The sequence below is a fragment of the Acanthochromis polyacanthus genome, chromosome 19 (genome assembly GCF_021347895.1).
Source record: "Acanthochromis polyacanthus isolate Apoly-LR-REF ecotype Palm Island chromosome 19, KAUST_Apoly_ChrSc, whole genome shotgun sequence".
In the NCBI taxonomy this organism is placed as follows: Eukaryota; Metazoa; Chordata; class Actinopteri; family Pomacentridae; genus Acanthochromis; species Acanthochromis polyacanthus.
The window spans coordinates 10,891,179-10,911,651 of NC_067131.1; the positions used below are offsets into that span (position 1 = coordinate 10,891,179).

General features: G+C 40.0%; 2 protein-coding genes across 2 annotated transcripts; one reads left to right on the forward strand and one right to left on the reverse strand.

Annotated features, from left to right (window-relative positions):
- Positions 1–30: 30 nt before the first annotated feature.
- On the reverse strand, positions 31–3,840 carry si:ch211-28p3.4 (E3 ubiquitin-protein ligase TRIM39). Its single transcript, XM_051939747.1, has 5 exons — positions 3,351–3,840; positions 2,316–2,543; positions 2,181–2,200; positions 1,535–1,677; positions 31–1,444 (listed from the first exon to the last, which is right to left on the reverse strand). Exons 1-5 carry the CDS (start codon positions 3,456–3,458, stop codon positions 867–869), a joined length of 1,077 nt encoding a protein of 358 aa, XP_051795707.1. The 5' UTR covers positions 3,459–3,840; the 3' UTR covers positions 31–866.
- Positions 3,841–7,643: 3,803 nt separating this feature from the next.
- On the forward strand, positions 7,644–19,383 carry LOC110952475 (pleckstrin homology domain-containing family S member 1). The gene is made up of 16 exons (XM_051939925.1): positions 7,644–7,825; positions 8,215–8,252; positions 8,614–8,717; positions 8,809–8,924; positions 9,166–9,300; positions 9,868–9,943; positions 10,046–10,075; positions 11,549–11,620; positions 11,726–11,815; positions 11,911–11,936; positions 12,075–12,122; positions 12,237–12,362; positions 14,153–14,275; positions 15,060–15,146; positions 18,601–18,736; positions 18,841–19,383. The coding sequence occupies exons 2-16, from the start codon at positions 8,228–8,230 to the stop codon at positions 18,910–18,912; spliced, it is 1,266 nt and encodes a 421-aa protein (XP_051795885.1). The 5' UTR covers positions 7,644–7,825; positions 8,215–8,227; the 3' UTR covers positions 18,913–19,383.
- The last annotated feature ends 1,090 nt before the right edge of the window (positions 19,384–20,473 follow it).

The following is a 20,473-nucleotide window of genomic DNA, read 5'->3' on the forward strand; positions in this document are numbered from 1 at the left end:
ACACACGCAATCAAATGCCAAAGACACTAAGAAATTAAATGGATTTGGAAATATTTTCATAAGTTACACTCAGTGTTTGGTTTAGAATTCATGAATTCATGCATTACATGGTAGAAAAACGTCTTGCTCTTTACACTTATCAGATTAGGCTCATGATATTCTTTACTTATCTCTTGATTACATTTATTCATTTATTACCAGAATCACAGGCACATTGTTTTACATATTTCCACATATTGCACACTGAAAAATAGACCCCAGCACATGCACAATTCAGCCATGTTTTTGTAACACCTAATAAAAACTACTTCAGCCAATTGTTGTAGGAGGTGACTTAGCATTTTTTAAGAGTGAAAAGTAAAAAAAGTGTGTCTGTTAAGATTGGCTTGAGGCTGAGAACCACAGACCATAGTAAAGTTGAGAAATATTGCCAGACAGGCTAAGAGGCTTAATTTTGGGCTTTACGTGGGATTTGTTATTAGTGTTAATGACAGATACATACAAATAATTAATTCAGTGTTTTGCGACACTTTTCTCTGTGCCATTCTCACATCTGTTTTTGCAGTTTTTCATCTCTATATTATGGTTAATCATGACAGTAAGAATAAACATTTAAAAATAACCACTATGTTATATTTTGATAGCACTCAAGTCTGCATGTTAAGTTTGGCGTGTCCGCTATAAAGGGAGGCCTGCAACTGAATGACTGTGAATCTAAAATCGAGTCGCTTTAAAATTCCCTTAAGCAAATTTAGACTTGCCTGACACACTCAGCATCCAGAGCCGAGGCTGTGTCAGGTTTTAAGAATGTCAGATGAGGCAGCTGATGCCCCCCCTGTTTAGACACATTCCTTCCTTCCGCTCCCTCAGAGAACAGGAGCTGAGCGGGAAGCATCGCAAATTTGAAGGGACTTCCAGTTTGTGCCTTCGTTGTCGTGCCCAGGGCAGAGAGCTTGATGCAGGATGTCAGTGAAGGTCCCTGAGCAGAAGCAATGGAACGGCGTCATGGTGTCAGCTCCCAGGAAGCACACCAAACCCCCAGGGAAGCTGCAGTATACCCCGATACGGGAAAACTGTCTTCCTGCCAGCAGAGGCAGCTCATGCTGAACACCATTATGCCACGCAGTGTAGTCTCCATTAAAGTATTCCACACACCACGACTCCTTGCCTCGGCCCAGCCAGCTCTCCTCCTCGCGGCCCTGCCGTGGGATGCTGGGATAGGTGAGGCCCAGCTCCCAGTAGGTCTTCCCGCTCACCTCCACCTCCCAGTAGTGGCGGCCTTCGCTGAAGCCTTCCTTGCTGATTACGTTCAGGGTGTTGTCAAAGCGAGAGGGGATCTCTCGGACGTCCTGCCAGGTTTCTGTGTATGTAGCTGAATCGCCTTTGGGAGAGATGATCAGCTTGGGGTGGGCAGTGTCAGCGTCAAGGATGACATCTGCTGCGTCTGTGCATGACAAGACAAATCATGAAGATCATGTCCTGTCTGACAGCAACTGTAACCTGTAATCTACCTGTGTTTTTTGGTTGAACTCACAGCTCTGAAACAGCTTCTTGGTGACAGGGACCTGGGATCTGATGAACAGCAGCAGATTAATAGTAAGACTCAGCAGCTGTTCGTTCTTGAACTCATCCGTCTGAATCAGGTCGGGGTCGGTTTGTTTCAACATTTCAGATATTCTGATGTCAAGCGAAAGAAAGAAGAGGGATTGTTTCATTCACAGAGCTCCAAACATTCCTGCCAATGAAGTTACTGTGTATGCTAATATAATGTGGAAGAACTAATTCTAAGCACAATAAGTGTGTAACAAACAAGAATCATACTGAAATCTTATCCTGAGTTTGTTTTTGGAGCATGACCCATTTAAACTGAAAGACGTTAGTCAATCAGGTGAGATAACCCATTTTGATAAGGAAGTGTAATTGTTTATTTTCAGTAAGTAAAAACTGACTATGAGCGGTAAATGCAGTGATCTAGATACTTGGGGAATGAATTTGAGCTTGAATTTCCAGGTACTCTCCGCACTGTTGCTTCTTGCTTCTTGTTTGGTATGTGAGAAAATGTTTGGTATGTCATTGATGCTGATGCACTCAGGTCTGTTATAGCATTGACTGTAACTCCATGATTCCCCACACATCCCTCAAACAAAGAGGGGGAAGTAATCCCAGCAATGTGAGCATACCTCTTTTCTGTTTCTGCATTCTGTAAAAGGTACAAAAAAATAATCCTGTTAGGAGTTTTTTCAATGACATAACAGCTTGAGACATGCACTAAAATTGAATACGTCCCATGAGCTGGAATCATAACTGTGTTTTACCTGAATGTCACTTTCTTGTGTTTTCACCTCAGCACCAATCTTAGCCAGTTCCTGGTCCAGTTCCTGTGTGAGGTGGTAGCAGTCCTCTATCTTCTCCTCCACCAGCGTCTCTGCGGCCTTGTGTTCCGTGTCCAGCTGAGTCAGCGTGATCCGAAGATCCTCCTCCAAAACCCACTTCATTTCCTCGTACTTCTTCCTGATTTTCTCCTTCACCGTCTCGGTCTTTTTCTGAAGACAGAAAACAATGAGAGGGGAGAATGTTAGCTGTAACATGATGCTTTTGGATGGATGTTGTTCGGGGAAGAGGAGGCTCTTCAGAAGTGCAAAACCACAGTTACTGTCACGTTCGATAACGAAAAACTGAGCTGGAATGAAGAAATGCTTGATATTTTTGCTCGAAATGTTAAGCTAAGAAATTATTTACTATAATAGGTGTAGATTAATTATCATGCTGCAACACCCAGTTACTAATTCACTACTCATGTCGTCTAGAGCACACAACAAACAAAAACAAGCTATTTTTTGTGATGAGTCTGCACAGAAAAATGGTAATCTAGGAGGATTACAAAAGTGAACAGATATACAAAAGTGCTTTTCAAAATCCTTAACTTATTTAACCTTCGGGTGAATGTGCAACAGCAGAACAAGGACAGACTCCACTTAGTCAGCTACAATCAAGAAGACAAGCCACTGAAGAATGGGAAAAAAAGAAAGAAAAAGCATGATCCGATCAATTCTATCTCTTCAGGCCAGGCATTGTGATTTGAGTAATATGACAGTGGGCCCTGGGATGTTTCGGAACACCTTGTTCCCAGACAGTAAAACTGACGCAGCGACATGGACCACAATCACTGCTGGTCTCCTCACTAACCTTTCAAAGTCAAAACTTGCACCGTGTGCTCCCAGCATGTATGATTAAGTCTGCAGACAAATACCAGCTAAAGTGAGAAATCAACTAAGAAACTACTGTCAGGTGTCCTTTGTATTTCTACTGACAGCCAAACACATGCAAGTCAAACAGTGGAGCAGACTTACCGTGATCTCCACCTGCTTAGCTGCCAGTTTCTTCATCCTGTAGGCGATGGCGTCTCTTTGTCTCTGCAAGTGCTGCTGATGTTTCAGGAGCTTTTCCTTTGAAGACATGAGGGAAATCAAACCAAACAGCACTGCAGGTAAAAAGAAGTAAGAACTAAAGGGCGGCAAGTCATCAACAGTGTCGCGGATTTTTCCTCTTGAAAAGCAACCAAAGTGGAAGTGCTTACTTTGTTCGCTGCCTTCAAGTCAACCTTACTGTTCATTTTGTTTGCAGAAGTGCAGATTAAACTCTACTAAGCAGCGACAGCTCGACCACAAGGGCTTTTATAGGCCTGTAGATGTGAAGGCTTTGTTGACGGGGAGGGGGGGAACACGGTGGAAATGTGCCTCCACCGTGCTACTGCTCTTGCCACCATGTGTCTTGTAAGATGAGACTATGAATCTAAACTTGGGAGACAAGAGGAAGAAAATGAGACTGTAGGCAGAGAAAGGTCACAGATCGGGCAAGTTGTCGGCCTTGTGGAAGAGTTATTTCATGTCCTACGAAACGTGAAGCCCATAAGAGGTCCATAAATACCAGCCTGGCACTGACCTTGATGTATATATGTGTGTGTGTTTGTGACCCACATGCACTTGTGAAGGAGTCTGAATGGTGTTTTGAAGCTCACAGACAATCCAGTGATTTTTGTGAGTTGCAGCTCTGCCCTGAGGGAGTTAAATTAGTACCACTGCTGGCGCCCGTTTAAAATGTTTGTCATGACCCGGGACCTCTTTACAAATACTTCCCACGCACAAGCAGGGAGACATCAAACGCAGCTGACTCCTTTACATCTAATGACAAATGACAGGCATGTCAACATGGCGGCGTATAGAATACCCTCAAAATCTGACCTGAAACATCCTCCTGACACACTTCCAATCAGAGGACGTGGAGGAAGTGGCAGCACAGCAGGGCCTCGTGCCTCCATCTGAGCGCTGCGATCGCTCTGATGCCCATTTACAAGATAATTTCTTAATCAGGGATGGCCAATGCAGCTGCTGTAGAGAAATTTGCATATCGTTTTGGAACATTTCATTTTACCCCCATCCAGCCTTCCAAATGAGCTTTTATAAAGCATTTCATGAATGATTTGGAACACTATGAGACAGCTGTAGCCACATATATGTGTTTACTGATGCATTTCACACTGGATGCTGGTGTAAAAGCAGGTAATGAATTCAATTCAATTCAATTCAATTTTATTTATATAGCGTCAATTACAGTCAAATCGTCTCAAGACGCTTTACAGAACCCATATGCCTGACCCCCAGAGCAAGCCCAAAGGCGACAGTGGCAAGGAAAAACACCCTTTTAACAGGGAAGAAACCTCGAGCAGAACCCGGCTCTAAATAGGGGGGACCCATCTGCCTGCTGGCCGGGCGGGTTGAGAAGGACAGAAGAGGGCAAGGGGGAGGGATGGGAGAAGAGGGAGGGGTGAGAAAGCAAGGAAAACACAACACACATTTGAATACATGCATGACAGGATATGTGACACAGACAAAGTATAAGCTAACATTGAAAACTGACTCATAGTTTACTCTTATGATGTACGGCTCTGACATTAAACATACTCCTTATATAGCTAGCAGTAAAATTCAAACAGTATGTAAGTTAGCATAACAGTATATTGAAGGCGATGCAGAGTTGACTCGTGGAAAAAGGGAATTGGAAGCAGAGGGCTGGTGGAAGGTCAGTAGCAGCATCCCACAGTGGACATGGTGGAGACTGGACCAGCTGGTGGAACATCGACCGCAGATCTGAAGCATCCAGCTCTGGGACCAGGGACACTCGGAGAAATAGCACAGGGGGAAACAGAGTGAATGTACTGCAATAACGGTATACATATTAAATGTAAAGGTAGATAGAGAAGGGCTCAGTGCGTCAAGAAAAGTCCCCCAGCAGCCTAGGCCTATAGCAGCATGACTAGGGGCAGAACGAAGGGACGTCCAAGAAGGAGTCAGCTGTACAATGAAGACACAAGCCGAACCTCTGTGGGTCACCCAGTCAGCCCCAACTATAAGATTTGTCAAAAAGGAACGCTTTAAGCCTGGTCTTAAAAATAGAGAGGGTGTCTGCCTCCCGAACCCAAACTGGGAGCAGGTTCCACAGGAGAGGCGCCTGATAACTGAAGGCTCTGCCTCCCATTCTACTTTTAGAAATTCTAGGAACAACAAGTAAGCCTGCAGTTTGAGAGCGAAGAGTTCTACTAGGATAATAAGGTACTATCAGATCTTTAAGATATGATGGAGATTGGTTATTAAGAGCTTTATATGTCAGAAGAAGGATTTTAAATTCTATTCTGGATTTAACAGGAAGCCAGTGAAGAGAAGCAAGTATAGGGGAAATATGATCTCTTTTGCTAACTCCTGTCAGTACTCTCGCAGCAGCGTTTTGGATCAACTGTAGATGTTTGAGAGAGCTATTTGGACAACCCGATAATAAGGAATTGCAATAGTCAAGCCTGGAAGTAACAAAAGCATGAACTAATTTTTCTGCATCACTCTGAGACAGAATGTTCCTGATTTTTACAATATTACGCAGGTGAAAAAAGGAAGTCCTACAGACTTGCTTTATGTGTGAGTTAAAGGACATGTCCTGGTCAAAAATAACTCCAAGATTCCTCACAGTAGTACTGGAGGCCAATGTGATGCCATCCAGAGTAACTATTTGCTTTGAAAGCGAGTTTCTAAGATGTTTGGGGCCAAATACAATGACTTCAGTTTTGTCTGAATTTAGCAGTAGGAAGTTAAAAGTCATCCAGGTTTTAATGTCCTTAAGACAATCTTGCAGTCTAGCTAACTGATCAGTTTCATCTGGCTTCATAGATAAATACAATTGTGTGTCATCTGCATAACAATGGAAGTTAATACAATGCTTCCTAATAATATTGCCTAAAGGAAGCATGTATAATGTGAAAAGTATCGGTCCTAAGACAGAACCCTGAGGAACTCCGTGATTAACTTTAGTCTGCTCAGAAGAGTTATTGTTGACATGCACAAACTGGAACCTATCTGATAAGTAGGATTTAAACCAATCCAGTGCTGTCCCTTTAATGCCAATTGAATATTCTAGACGCTGTAATAAAATTTTGTGGTCGATTGTGTCAAACGCTGCACTAAGATCTAACAAAACAAGTATAGAGACTAGTCCATTATCTGATGCTATGAGAAGGTCATTAGTAACTTTCACTAGAGCTGTTTCTGTGCTATGATGCACTCTGAAGCCTGACTGAAACATTTCAAACAAATTATTCCTTTGTAGGTGTTCACACAATTGATTTGCAACTGTTCTTTCCAGAATTTTAGAGAGAAATGGTAGGTTGGATATCGGTCTATAGTTAGCTAACACATCTGGATCTAAAGTGGGCTTTTTAAGCAAAGGTTTGATGACAGCAACCTTAAAAGCCTGTGGTACATAGCCTGTTACTAGAGAGAGATTAATCAGATCTAACATTGAAGAATTAATTAAAGGTAAAATCTCCTTGAAGAGTCTAGTTGGGATAGGATCTAAAAGACATGTTGATGGTTTGGATGTAGAAACTGTTGAAATTAGTTCAGAGAGACATATAGGAGAATCACACTTGCATGAATCTTACTTATTAAAAATCATGTCAAGTGTGCATCAGATCATACCAGTGACTTTTTTCTACAGCTCTGCCATCAATTGTGACATTTCTGAAGACCGTTGTATCTACATAGTACTCACTGATGACATTATTTAATAACACACAGACAGCTATGTGGTATAGATCAACATTTTATTCCGTGTTAATTTGGTATGCCTCTATTCCGTTTCTGGCTTCTATCCAAGCCGTGACCTCTCCTTGAAAACTGCGATCATCTCTATGTCAGTTTGCGAGTTGCAGACATCACTCAATGACACATCCAGCTGTAAATCAGTAAACGTCAAAATGCTGGCATCAGTCACTTTCTTTTATGGTGCGTTTTAATTTTCAGCCGCTTTCTCACGAGAGCATGTAGGGCCACAGCAAATTAAATACAACATAATCAATTTTTGTAGAGCTTTTGTGCATGAATGTTTGTGATTTTTAATGTTTTTTTTTCATATTTTTCGCCTCCTCCACTTGTTGGAGGCTGAAATCAGTACTTGTATCTCCTTTCTGATTCAGATAAACCATAAAAACCATTTTTCGTTCTGACTAGAATTGACATTTTAGCATGTGAAAAAGAAGTTTCCTGTATTTTTTGTAAAAGGGAAAAATGACCCCAAGGAACCCAGCATGCCTTCTGAGTGATAATAACAAGGCAGGAGTACCTTAAGAAAAGACTGAAGCAAGGAACCAGAAACTCCAGTTCCTTTTATGAAAATCTTTTCACTGTTTACCAGGCACAAGAGAACATCCAGCTTCCTCATGCAGCCACATTATTGTCACAGACAGTGAGGTGTGAGCAGGATCTGAACAGGTGCTGCACAGGTAAGAATATTTTCTGTATTGATTAGTTTCCCTGTTTAGTTATCTGTAATGTGGTACATATTTGGAAGTCCACCCAAGAGCAAGTGTTCATACTTGCTATTAACTTTTTAATCTTATTTCCTAACATACCTACTACATGCAAAGTAAATGACCAGCATCGAGTATGATCATTATTTTTTAGTGTTAAAATACAAGAATATGTTCTTTTAAAAAGCACGCTTGCACTTTAACATGGCTTTTGTGTGTGAACAGACCCCTGATGTGTGTTTTTGCTTTTACAGAACGAGTGAAAGAGTCTATTTTTAACATCTTTTGCTGAAAAGGTTAACTATTTTTACGCTGTTTCTCAATGACAAGGATTGATAGATTCCTTTGTTATTTTTGTTAAGGTGTGGTGTCACAATGCAAAAGAGCCAGAAGCGCACAGGTACTGCATCTAGAAATCTGACCTGATCCACTGTTTGTACTGTATTTACTCTCTTCTATTATTACCTTTATTTTGAAACTGCTTACAGTGTGTCAGAAAACCTGTTTTTACAGTTGTTCTCCTCACGATACAAAAGACACGTTTGACAGAGATTACTGGAATATGCAAATAAACCAACACACGTTAACACACATCTCAATAGTTGTTGTTTTTTATTTATTTCCTTCTTTAGTCTTAACTCCTCAATCCTTGGTTGTTTTTCCCTAATGGCAACAGCAGGAAACTAAAATTGTCCATTCTCTAAATAAAGACAACACACAAGCAACGATCCCTGAACAATAGCCTTTTCTTTTGCCCTCAGGCACAGGCGGAAATACAGTGTTCTACAAACAAGTCACAGATGTGACAGAAATAAGATCTGGATTCTTGTTTAAGTCGCCTCCCCAGAAACGATTGACGACAGAGGTGACAGACTTGATCCAATGGGTGCAAAATATCCTAGATCTTCACATTTTTTGCCTTTCTTATTTTATTTCTTATTAATGCCATTGTGCAGAAATCATGGAAGAAGCGTTATTTTGTCCTGTTCGAAACCTCGGAGCAACGTCACCTCATGTACTTCAGGAGTCCAGGGGAGAAGCACCGTCCACTCGGAAACATTGACTTGTCGAGGTGTGTTCTGACAAATGCACGTCACCTTTAACCATAAAAATCATGACGAACATAAACCTTTTTTTTTTCTTTAATTTTCCCACGTGTTGCTTTTCTCTTTTGTGTCACTGAGTTATTTCTGCCAACACAAACATTTAAATAGCTCTTCAGTGGCCTGATGCAAATCTCGCATTTTGTTTTGTGTGTTGCCTCTAACCTCGAAATATCCTTATCAGCATCTGTCTTTGTGTTTTTCCATCAGCATCTCGCTGTTACATGTGAGCCCTCAACATCACCATAGATGGGCTTGGATCCAGAAGAGCTTCAAGTGCTCCCCGTCCTGTGTGCTGTACATCAGGGCTGCAGAACGAGACTACTTTCTTGTCGGAGAAAACAGGTCCGTCGAGTGGTCTTTTGCTGGTGGCATAAAGCTGAGACGGAATTTATGGGCCTAGTACCAACTTTCATGCAATTTACTACACCGTACTGTATAAACACTGAACTTACCACGGTGGGAATAGACACAGGAATGTCTTTTTCTCTGCAAACAAGCAGTAATTGGCATTAAAGAAAGTCTGTAAAAGCTGCTTATCAATCCTATAATAATTTATTTTGAAAATCACTTACGGTGTTACCTGGATTCAGGCCACAGCTAGGTAGACCAGTCCTCGTCTTCAGGCCTCCACTGACACTTTCACAGCTCCTCATAAAACTCGTCCCACTGCCCTTCGAATCATTTACTATTCTGGGAGTGCAAGCAATCAAAAAAGAAATTGTGCTGCTGCTCTCCCCGTTAGTAAGAGCCGATCATTTCATAACGGCTTTGCTCTTGCTAAATTGTGTTAAATGTTACTATTTCCGCTTTTGATTTCAGTTTGGTTATTGAATTTTAAATTAAACACAGGAGCCGTAATTTGCCAAGTCTAAAAATGACCTTTTTAAGTGCCCTCTTTACTTTCTCTAGCGATGATGTGGACGGCTGGTTCTCTGATCTGTTTGAAGCCCTGAAAAACCGTCCACATAAATTTCTCAGTACAGAGGTACATTCAGATTTTACTTCTTGGTTGCTTTATTTTTTTTGGTATCTTTCTTGTATGCTTACTGTCACTATTAAGAATTATTTCTGCACCCTTCGTCTGTAGGATCTGACACAGAAGCCGACAACAATCGAGGTAAATATTTGAAGGTCATTCTGTATTAATAATCTGTAAACCATATTTAAGTTTGACATTCTGTAAAATACGCTAGCAAGAGTTTGATGAGAAGATCAGTACCACTCTCATTTAGGTGACATGTGGATTTGTTAGCTGAACAGAAAGACTGGAAACAGCTAGTCTATCTACGATCAAGGAAAAATATTCTACCCACCAGCGCATGTAAAGTTCAATAATTAAACAAAACTGATATCTTGTTTAAGAGATCTGTGCAAAAATGAAATGCAAGACAGTTTATTTGTCATCTGTCGAAGTATTTCTTGGTTGGGAGCGTAATGCCCCAGGCTAACCCTGTAAATCAGGATTTTTTTTGCCTTTTAAGCAAAGCCATGGTTGCTTTATTTTTTTGTTTTCCCCTGTTTCCAGCCTTTGTGTTAAGCTAAGCAGACTACCAGAGACTATTACTGTACATTTTCTGGAAAAGAAAGCAAATCAAACTATTTTACAAATGTCAAACACTTCATTTAACTCCTAATGTTCATGTTTCTATCTAACTCATCATTAAGAACAAAGCTTTATCAGCTAATACATTGCTTTTTTTTTTTTTACCTTTAACTGACACTGGAAATCTAACATATACACTTTAATAATACTGTTTCCATTTCCCCAGCACTTGACGCTCAGTCGAAATTCCCTCAGTGTCCCTGGCAAATCCAGCAAGCAACCATCGACTCCTTTAGTTAGTCATCTATTAACTGTGCTTATCGACAGGTTTTCTATCTCCCTGTTTTTGCTAGGTAATATCAAAACCCATAATGCGGAAAAAGAGTTCACTCGCTGTGCTTGAAAAGGTTTGTTGATGAGGTTGGAACTGAAACTCTACATGGAATTGGTGTCAGCCTGATACTGATTCAGCTCAAATCAATCAGCCTCCACATTGCTTTGGGTGAATCTTTTGCTCTTTGCTGAGGGGATTCTTTTCATTCCGAGTGTGGAACCATCTTCTTACTTTTTTCTCGAACTGCAAATGCATGTAAGAGAGATTTTAGAGGTCCTTGTGTTAGCGCTGTTGTTGCAATCCCCTCTACATTTCTGCACGTTATGTGTGTCTTCAGTCAAACGTAACTCTATGGGAAGTCTTTGGAGCTTTGGTATTTTTGTGATGTTACTCTGTATGGTGAAGTGAAGAATGATACAGTCTCTTTCGATAGCAACCCAAATGAACCTATAACACCTTTGTTATACTGATGAATTTTGGATCAGCTTTAGTGAAATGTCCAATCCTCTCTGGATCCCTGTAAGATCACATTTTCTAAACTAGTTTACAGCTAAAAATTTAACAAGCAGGTCTGACCCAGGGACACTGACCCGAATCGGCTGAAAATAACACATGCATTGTACATCTTTCTTGGAATTGTGGCATTTCTCGACAAAGAAAACAACAACCACCACATAAGGTGTTTAATATATATATGTGTGGGTTTTTTCCAGTCAGCGCTGAAGTTGCGCTCCATGTCTGATCCGTCTTCGAACGCTTTGGATAATGATGTGGAAAAATCAAAGGTGCAACATCTTGACTTGACTATTTGCAACCAATACGCAATATTAGCCCAGGGAATTTGAGAATTATTTTACAGTATGTGGTTTTGCTTTCTGGTTTGCTGGCAGGAAGAAGATTACAGCAAAAGACGTGCATCTGAGCCTGTGAATCCAATCTATGACTACCCGAGATCTTTCTTTAAACCAGCAGTGTACAAGGTGAAACCTTAAACAGATATTTGTATAATAAAGCATCACATATGACTATCCTAGTCATTTTTACCCATTTTTTCTTTTCTATATGATGCGAAAAGGCCTCAGAAAACAACGAGGAGTCACTGTGAGTATGAATTATTGTTTTTTTTATCATTCCGCAAATACAAAACGTCACACCCACTCAGTGTAGTTCCAGTGATGCATGCTGGGATTGTGATCTTGAGTGCTACAGGATGTAATGCTGTCTGTTTGTCTCTTGTAGATATGAAACAATGGAATCTACCTACAGTGAAGGAGTAACTGAGGAAGTGTAGGTTTTTTATTAAATTATAGAAGGATAGCTGACTGGAAAACAAATAAAAACATGGTTTAGAACAGTGAGAAGTAAGTTATGAGTAATATTTTTTGTGCCAACTGCTTCCAGGGATCGTGAAGTCGAGGAAGTTAACGCCGGCACCATTTTGAGGTCTGTCATTCAGGTCTATGCCAAAAGCAAGGCCCAGGTTTCTCTACTGTCCCCAACTGCAGAGGAAAAAGCATCTGAAGACAGGTAGATTTCAGATTAATTGTTTTTTAGATGGTCCTGTGTCTATGGTTGACTTTTTCATTTTGCCTTTGGTGTCACCGCCTCTTTGCTTTCTGTGCAGCTCTTTGCAACATGTTTTGTCAGTGCCCTAGATACAGAAATAGCTCAATCAACAAGCCTTGTTGGCTCAAATAATTCACAATAACAGAAGTGTTGACACTCCAGGACCAGGGAAGAATCTAAAAAAAGGCAGCACCTCAGAGCCTGTTTAGCAACTTGTGTGCTTGGCCAGATAATTCGTATCTTTTCATCTTGCAAGAGAGGTTTCACCATAACACTATGTGTTTCACTGCTCATCTGTATTGTTTGTCATATAGTTGAACCATGGACAAGTGTGTTGTGATGCACACTTCTGATGAAAATCTTCTATAAGCTCAGTCTCACAGCTCAGATGTAACTGATTGAATAATTAAGTGTGAGCTGCATTTGTTTATCAGAACCTTACATCTGCTGTGCTGTATATTTTGTATCCATGCAGAATATTGTAAAATTTCAAATGAAATGGCATAACTTTTGCTACAAAGGGCAGCTATTACCTTCACTATATGTAACATTTGTAAAGATTAGCTTCTGTAAACTGCTGTCTTTCTGCAGTAGCTGCAAAAGTTTTGCATGTTTAGAAATTGAATGCAAATCAACTTTGCATTTGCGAGGTGGAATAATGTGCTATTTCTTCCGTCTAAAATTTACATTGGCTCAACTTAGTGCACATTAAAAAAGTAAAATAAAGCAGTTTTTATATCTTCATTGTGTTTAAATCATTCATGAGTAGGTTATTTATTGCATAAAAGCTTAGAACAGGTTTTGCTTGTTCTGTTTCCTGGAGTTGCTTAAGAGAACCTTTCTTGAAGCATTAAGGCTGCAATGCCAAAGGTTTTAGTTGTGCAAATCTGACTCTCAATCTATGTAGCACATCAGACCTTCTGTCTCCTAAGAAGGCCAGGGTTTAGCCAATCAGTTCGACCTTCCTGTTACCAAAGCCATTGCATTAATCACGAGAGGATCACTTGTTCTGGTCTGTTCCACCTTTTCTATGCCATCATCTCCAGCTGCTGTCTGCTCTATTAAATCTGCTACGATGCAAACTGTGCCATGGTTCTTCATTTCACACTATTTGATGTTTGATTTCCGGCCAAGTGTGGCCAACTGCTGTGCTGCCACTCGGAACAGCATCTTCTACACTACATTTGACATATGGGTCAAAAGACTCCTTTGTAAAGTGCCTCTTAATTAGAATTCCTTCAGTGCCTCTGCACTGATTTGGGAATTATTTGCTTCACCCATGCTGCTTTTTTGAACTATTTTGATTAATCTCAAGACATTTGATCCCCTTTTTGTGTAACAGAAAATAGCTTGTTTGGGTTTTGGGCATGTACAATGTTCATGACCTCCCATCAACCCTTCTTTTACTGGTGTCACTATCTGCCACAAGGGCAGTTGGGGACTTCTGTCCATCCAAGGCTTTTATAAAAGCGCCAAAATCTGTTGTTACTCGCTGTCTGCCTGTGAGTCATCTCACCACAGGGTGCTCAGATTCAGATGGTTTTCTTCCTTTGTATCACTTTTCAGCATTTGTGTGTATATTTAGCAAAAAGCGTTACATGATACATGACCGCCACTTTGTAATTTACTCCCTCCGTGTCTTGGAGCTGTCTTATGGTCTTTTGTTAGACATCAACCAAGAATTCACCAGCGACTGTGAGCTGACAGAGATCAGATGCTACAATCCCTCGTGCTGTTTCTTGGTTTTACAGAGAGGAAACTCAGCCGTCTTCAGATTTCAGCAGCAGCTCCAGTGACAATGGTGCCACCTCCCCCGTTGAGATGCTGGAGACAAGCAGTGGGTTCACACTGAAGAAACAAAGTTCCACTAAGTGGTGAGATTAACTGCAATCCTCTGACCCTCAATCAAATCCTGGGAGCTTCATTTGAATTTGGTTCGTTTTTTTTTTTTTTTTTTTGTAATTAAACACACGGATCGAACCACAGAAAATGACATTTTATGTAGGATTTGATCATCAGAGAGTCAGCGTGAGACATGAACACCCTCCTTCAACAGTTCTTCTACTTGTAAACACCACGAGGAGGCATTTGAAACCCCCACTGGGGCACCATTTGCTCTTCTGCCAGTCAAAAACTCAGAAACAGCTTTGTAAGGGTGACAGAGAACAAATAAAAAAAGACATTGCAGCATTTAGCGTGACTCAGTAAAAGAGGAATGCTCACTGTGACGCTGACATGTTGCCCGACCGGTTGGAGTCGTTTCTGGCGGTACTTGCAAGCTGACGGCGGCATGAAAATAGCTGATTTATATTAAGCAGTACCGCAACATTAAACCACTTTGCAGCCAGAATTGAAAAGAGTCATCCAAAGAATTTGGAAGACCTTGTCAGTGCAGACACGCAGCTTTATGTAATAGAGAATGGAAACAATAATAACAACAAATTGGTGTGCTTTTGTACTTTTGCTGACCATATCCTGAGAAGTGTAATTTAACCCAGACAGTCAAAACTTCTCTGAGATTTTATTCACTTTAAATTCTATGAGTACAGGTACGGTAATATACTATTTAAACTGTGCTGAAAGGAAGGTTTCTGTGTATTTCTTTCCTGCATTTCAAAATAAAATGAAGCTTTTCTTGTCTTTTATTTTTCTTTCAAGCCTGGAAACCATGGAGAGGGATATTGAGGTGAAGCAGGCCGATTTGAAAAAACACCTTTCAGTAACAGAAGTGGATGGGAAGCCAAGGTATGTTTGTCAAAAAAAGTAAGACTCTAAAATTATATAAGTCACCTATGTTTGACTGTCATTCAGATATCTATCTGAAAAGGCTTATCTGAAAAGAAACAGATGGATACAAATGCAGACTCGTATTGTTGAAAACCACAGTACACATCTGGCTCAGCCGGTCGAGATGTCCTTACTTGCTCTTTTTGCTGTTGAGAAAAGTCTTAACCCATAATAAGGCTTAATGCTGCTATCTATTCAGTTTTGGTGGATGATTCAGACCATTCAGTTGCATTGTGTGGAAGTTTATGTACACACGTGGACAAAATTGTTGGTACCCCTCAGTTAACGAAGGAAAAACCCACAATTCTCACTGAAATCACTTGAAACTCACAAAAGTAACAATAAATAAAAATTTATTGAAAATTAAATAATCAAAAACAGCCATTACTTTTGAATTGTTGATTAACATAATTATTTAAAAAAACAAACTAATGAAACAGGCCTGGACAAAAATGATGGTACCTCTATAAAAGATTGAAAACTATTTGACCAGAGTGACATGATTAACTCAGGTGTGTCATTTAATTGACATCACAGGTGTTTCCAAACTCATAATCAGTCAGTCTGCCTATTTAAAGGGAGACAAGTAGTCACCCTGCTGTTTGGTGAAAAGGTGTGTACCACACTGAACATGGACAACAGAAAGCGAAGGAGAGAATTGTCCCAGGACATCCGAAAAAAAATGATAGACAAACATCTTAAAGGTAAAGGCTATAAGACCATCTCTAAACAGCTTGAAGTTCCTGTGACAATAGTGGCTCATATTATTCAGAAGTTCAAGACCCACGGGACAGTAGCCAACCTCCCTGGACGTGGCCGCAAGAGGAAAATTGATGACAAATTGAAGAGACGGATCGTTGGAATTGTATCCAAAGAGCCCAGAGCAACCTCCAAAGAAATTAAAGGTGAACTCCAAGGCCAAGGTACATCAGTGTCAGATCGCACCATTCGTCGTTGTTTGAGCCAAAGTGGACTTCATGGGAGACGACCAAGGAGGACACCACTGCTGAAAAAAACTCATAAAAAAGCCAGACTGGAATTTGCAAAAATGTATGTTGACAAGCCACAAAGCTTCTGGGAGAATGTCCTTTGGACAGATGAGACCAAACTGGAGCTTTTTGGTAAGGCACATCAACTCTATGTTCATAGACTCAAAAACCAAGCATACGAAGAAAAGAACACTGTCCCTACGGTGAAACATGGAGGAGGCTCAGTAATGTTTTGGGGCTGCTTTGCTGCATCTGGCACAGGGTGTCTTGAAAGTGTGCAAGGTACGATGAAATCTGAAGACTATCAAGGCATTCTGGAGAGAAATGTGCTGCCTAGTGTCAGAAAGCTTGGTCTCAGTCGCAGGTCATGGGTCTTCCAACAGGACAACGATCCAAAACACAAAGTCAAAAACACCCAAGAATGGCTGAGAGAAAAGCGTTGGACTATTCTAAAGTGGCCTTCTATGAGCCCAGATCTGAATCCCATTGAACATATGTGGAAGGAGCTGAAACATGCCATTTGGAGAAGACACCCATCAAACCTGAGACAACTGGAGCTGTTTGCTCATGAGGAGTGGGCCAAAATACCTGTTGACAGCTGCAGAACGCTCATTGACAAATACAGAAATCGTTTAATTGCAGTGATTGCCTCAAAAGGTTGTGCAACAAAATATTAAGTTATGGGTACCATCATTTTTGTCCAGCCCTATTTCATTAGTTTGTTTTTTAAAATAATTATGTTAATCAACAATTCAAAAGTGATGGCTGATTTTGATTATTTAATTTTCAATAAATTTTTATTTATTGTTACTTTTGTGAGTTTCAAGTGATTTCAGTGAGAATTGTGGGCTTTTCCTTCTTTAACTGAGGGGTACCAACAATTTTGTCCACGTGTGTATTCATGCTGGGATTTAGTAACTGCATCAATTAGTTGAAATGCACAAAATTCTTAAGCCCTTTGAAATGCAGATAAAACGTATACGAATTCTGTGACTAAGCATACACCATTTGTAACAATTAGGCTTTTTCTCATTTTAGTATGGCATAAACTGAGTTATTATTATTATTTTTGGCTCATTCTGTATTACAGTATTTGACTATATAAAGACTTTGTTGGTGCAGCAGTAGCTGTATAATGCTTCTGAGCTGATCTTTTCATGTTGAGCCTACTAGATACATTATCTGTACAGGCTGTGTCGTGAAGGGAGCATTTTCAGTCCTCCACCAGTGGTTATATAGGACGTATTGTGACACAGTAATAAGAATAAAACAACCAGCACAATGCCAAAGTTGCAACTGTAAAATATGGGAGTGTAGACAGCTGGATTAATTAAAAAAAAGTTAGTCTTTTCCACGAGAAGTGCACTAAGCAGATGAACGAACAACACAACTGAAATGTCTCAAGAAATGTGCAAGATGTAAGCAAGTAGTGTCAAATACAATGCAGGTTTCCACTCTGAGTAGATATTCAGAGGTGTCAACCATTAAATGAGAGGTTATGGGAGCCCAAAGCTGCAGAAGTACCACAAAAAGTACATACAAAAACAATAAACTTATTGTCATCTTAATGAATCTTATCGTACAAAGGGCCAAAGTCGAGAGCGACATGACTTGCAGTTTGGTATTAAAGCCATAAAGCCATTTCACTGTTTATCCTTGATTAGTAAAACTGATAAAGTTTCCTTGCTCAGTGAGGAAAGGGCTTCACAACCACACCCCAAACCCACATCATATGACCTGGATTACTTTATACATAATTTGTAAAAGTCAAAGTTTACAGCACTAATTCAGACTTTATCACAACAGTCTTGAGTTTTCAATGACTCCATACATCACCAAAACTGATAATTCAGGTTTCTATATGTATATTTTTGACCCAGCAGATTTTGTCAGTTTTTCAAAAGACCTGTAATAAATCCATGAATTCACACTACTTTTCAAAAGTTTGAGGTGACCCAGACAATTTCATGTTTTCCATGAAAACTCACACTTTTATTCATGTGCTAACATAACTGCATATGGGTTTTCTAATCATCAATTAGCCTTTCAACACCATTAGCTAGCACAATGTAGCATTAGAACACAGGAGTGATGGTTGCTGGAAATGGGCTTTTGTAACACTATGTAGATATTCCATTAAAAATCAGCTGTTTCCAGCCAGAATAGTAATTTACCACTTGTCTAGACTGTAAAATGGTTTTCTTTCAAAAATAAGAACATTTCTAAGTGACCCCAAGCTTTTGAATGGTAGTGTATTTTTGTAATGTTCCAGAAAGAAAAGTAAAAGTTATAGGAGACTATGAAAACTCAAGATTGCAATGGTAGTTTTTTTTTTTTTTTTTTACAAGCATGCAAAAAAAATTTAAATCAATATGCCCAAGGAAGCAACACAGTGTATCTAAAAGTGTGTATGTGTGCCATAGTGTGTATGGATGGACGGGGCAGCCGAAGACCGTTTGCCTGTTCCACAAAGGAGATCAAATTCTGGCCATTAATGACCTTCATGCTAGCAGTGTGGAGGAGTTCAACATGTACATCAGCAAGTCGCTAAAGAACGAGGTACATTTATCCGCAAATGCCGAACCGCAATCATGTTATCAAGGTGGATGATATATGTTTATATGAGTGCATGGAGTCTAAATCAAAGGTTTGACTATTTTTAGGTGAAGGTAACCATCCTGCGTCAGCCTGGACGTCCACCTCTGCATTCACCAAACTGCCCCTGCACTGAGTGACTGCACACTGATGAGACATTTACCACTTCTACATATCTGCATGTGTTGGAATGACTTTTCGATGAGGTTGCACCATGTATCGACCACTTCAGACAGTATTTCTTAAGGACTATGGCTCCTTTTTTTTTTTATCTGTCACTTTACCAGTTTACTCCACTTTAAAGGAGCTTAAAATGAAGGTAAACACTAAAAATGAAGTATGAAAATGATTTTTACTGATCTAACACGTCATGTTATTCTTTATATATATTAACAGATCAACTACGTCTTATTTGCCAAGTGCTCAGTATGTGATTCATGTTCTGTTTGTTACGTAATCGCTGTAGATATGATGCTTATTCCCCAGAAGGAAACAAATGTTTCACTGAATCTTATTTCCTCATTCCGCCTGTATGCTGCATTGCACCATGTCAGTCTCATTACGCAACATTTTATGAGACAAATGTGTATGTAAGATTAAATTAATGAACTGTGCAACAAAGACAAGTGTCTTTAAAAAAAAAGTACATTTTTACAGATGGTTTTCTTGCACTTCATACATTTTGACACCAAATGCACACAAAGGGCAGCAGAACCAGTGGAAAGCTTGAGAGCTACCAGTTAAGACCTCTGCTGACTGTGAGCTGGATTTGTCAACAAATTCTTAAGGTGGCTTCCTTGTCAATGTTATTTTTAGTAATTAAAGGTTAATCCAAGGTGACAAGAGGCACTCTCACTCAAGGCTGGTTTAAAATAGCACAGTCATAACATCAAGTTGGCTGTATTTTCAGAAGAGACACTGGTTTGTGTGTATATATATTTAAATTCTATTTTTATCATTCAACTGTGGCTTTAGGAAGACTTGTTGTTGCCTGACTAGTGTGAATGCCATCAGTCAGAGACTGTGAGTCATTGTCAGTTTGAAATGTCTTTGTAAGCCAAGTCTGATGAAGGACAACTTCTTGAGAGCACAAAAGAAGGGTAGACCTGTATATTCAAATAGCCCTAATGTGCACGTGAAGCGAGCATTTGGTTACATGGAAACAAAAAGGGGGAAAAAAGGCTGACATACATGGAGATTTTCCCTTTCTCTTTTCTCATTTTTCTCAAGAGCACTTTGACAGTAATTAGGAGTGCACAAATAAACCATGTAGGAAGAGACCAGGATTTCATGTCATCGACACCTCAGGGAGAATTAATATGCAGACAGAACGGTGTTTCACCTCAGGCTAAGTTTCATCTATTTCTCGCTGATTCCAAACAAATGGTGGCTCGGACAGTCGAGGGCACTTTGTTGAAAATGTAGTTATAACGTGTGAAGAAGGTTTTAATACTATTTTTTTTAACACTATGTCTAGTGACCAGTATCTCTCTAAGAACAGCCAACATCAAACAGACACTATCTGCAAGGCCCGATTGCTTGAATTGCTGCAAACCGTTCCTCGAGCCTTTTCTAAGATTAGTGTTTCAAGTTTTAATGGAGCTACTCAACAGATAGAAGATAAGACAAAGCAATTATTCACCACATGTACTCTTAAAGCCTCAGCTGTGGTGTTCAAGCTGTGGTATGAGATGCATTCTG

Bases quoted from the DNA above. Each gene is read 5' to 3' on its own strand.
- si:ch211-28p3.4 (XM_051939747.1), bottom strand. From the start codon at position 3,458: ATGTCTTCAAAGGAAAAGCTCCTGAAACATCAGCAGCACTTGCAGAGA. The intron at 2,544-3,350 runs GTAAGTCTGCTC...TTCTGTCTTCAG, and splicing joins CTAAGCAGGTGGAGATCACG to AAAAAGACCGAGACGGTGAA. The intron at 1,678-2,180 runs GTATGCTCACAT...GCTTGACATCAG, and splicing joins AATGCAGAAACAGAAAAGAG to AATATCTGAAATGTTGAAAC.
- LOC110952475 (XM_051939925.1), top strand. From the start codon at position 8,228: ATGCAAAAGAGCCAGAAGCGCACAG. The intron at 9,301-9,867 runs GTCCGTCGAGTG...TACTTTCTCTAG, and splicing joins TTTCTTGTCGGAGAAAACAG to CGATGATGTGGACGGCTGGT. The intron at 10,076-11,548 runs GTAAATATTTGA...GGTTTTTTCCAG, and splicing joins AGAAGCCGACAACAATCGAG to TCAGCGCTGAAGTTGCGCTC.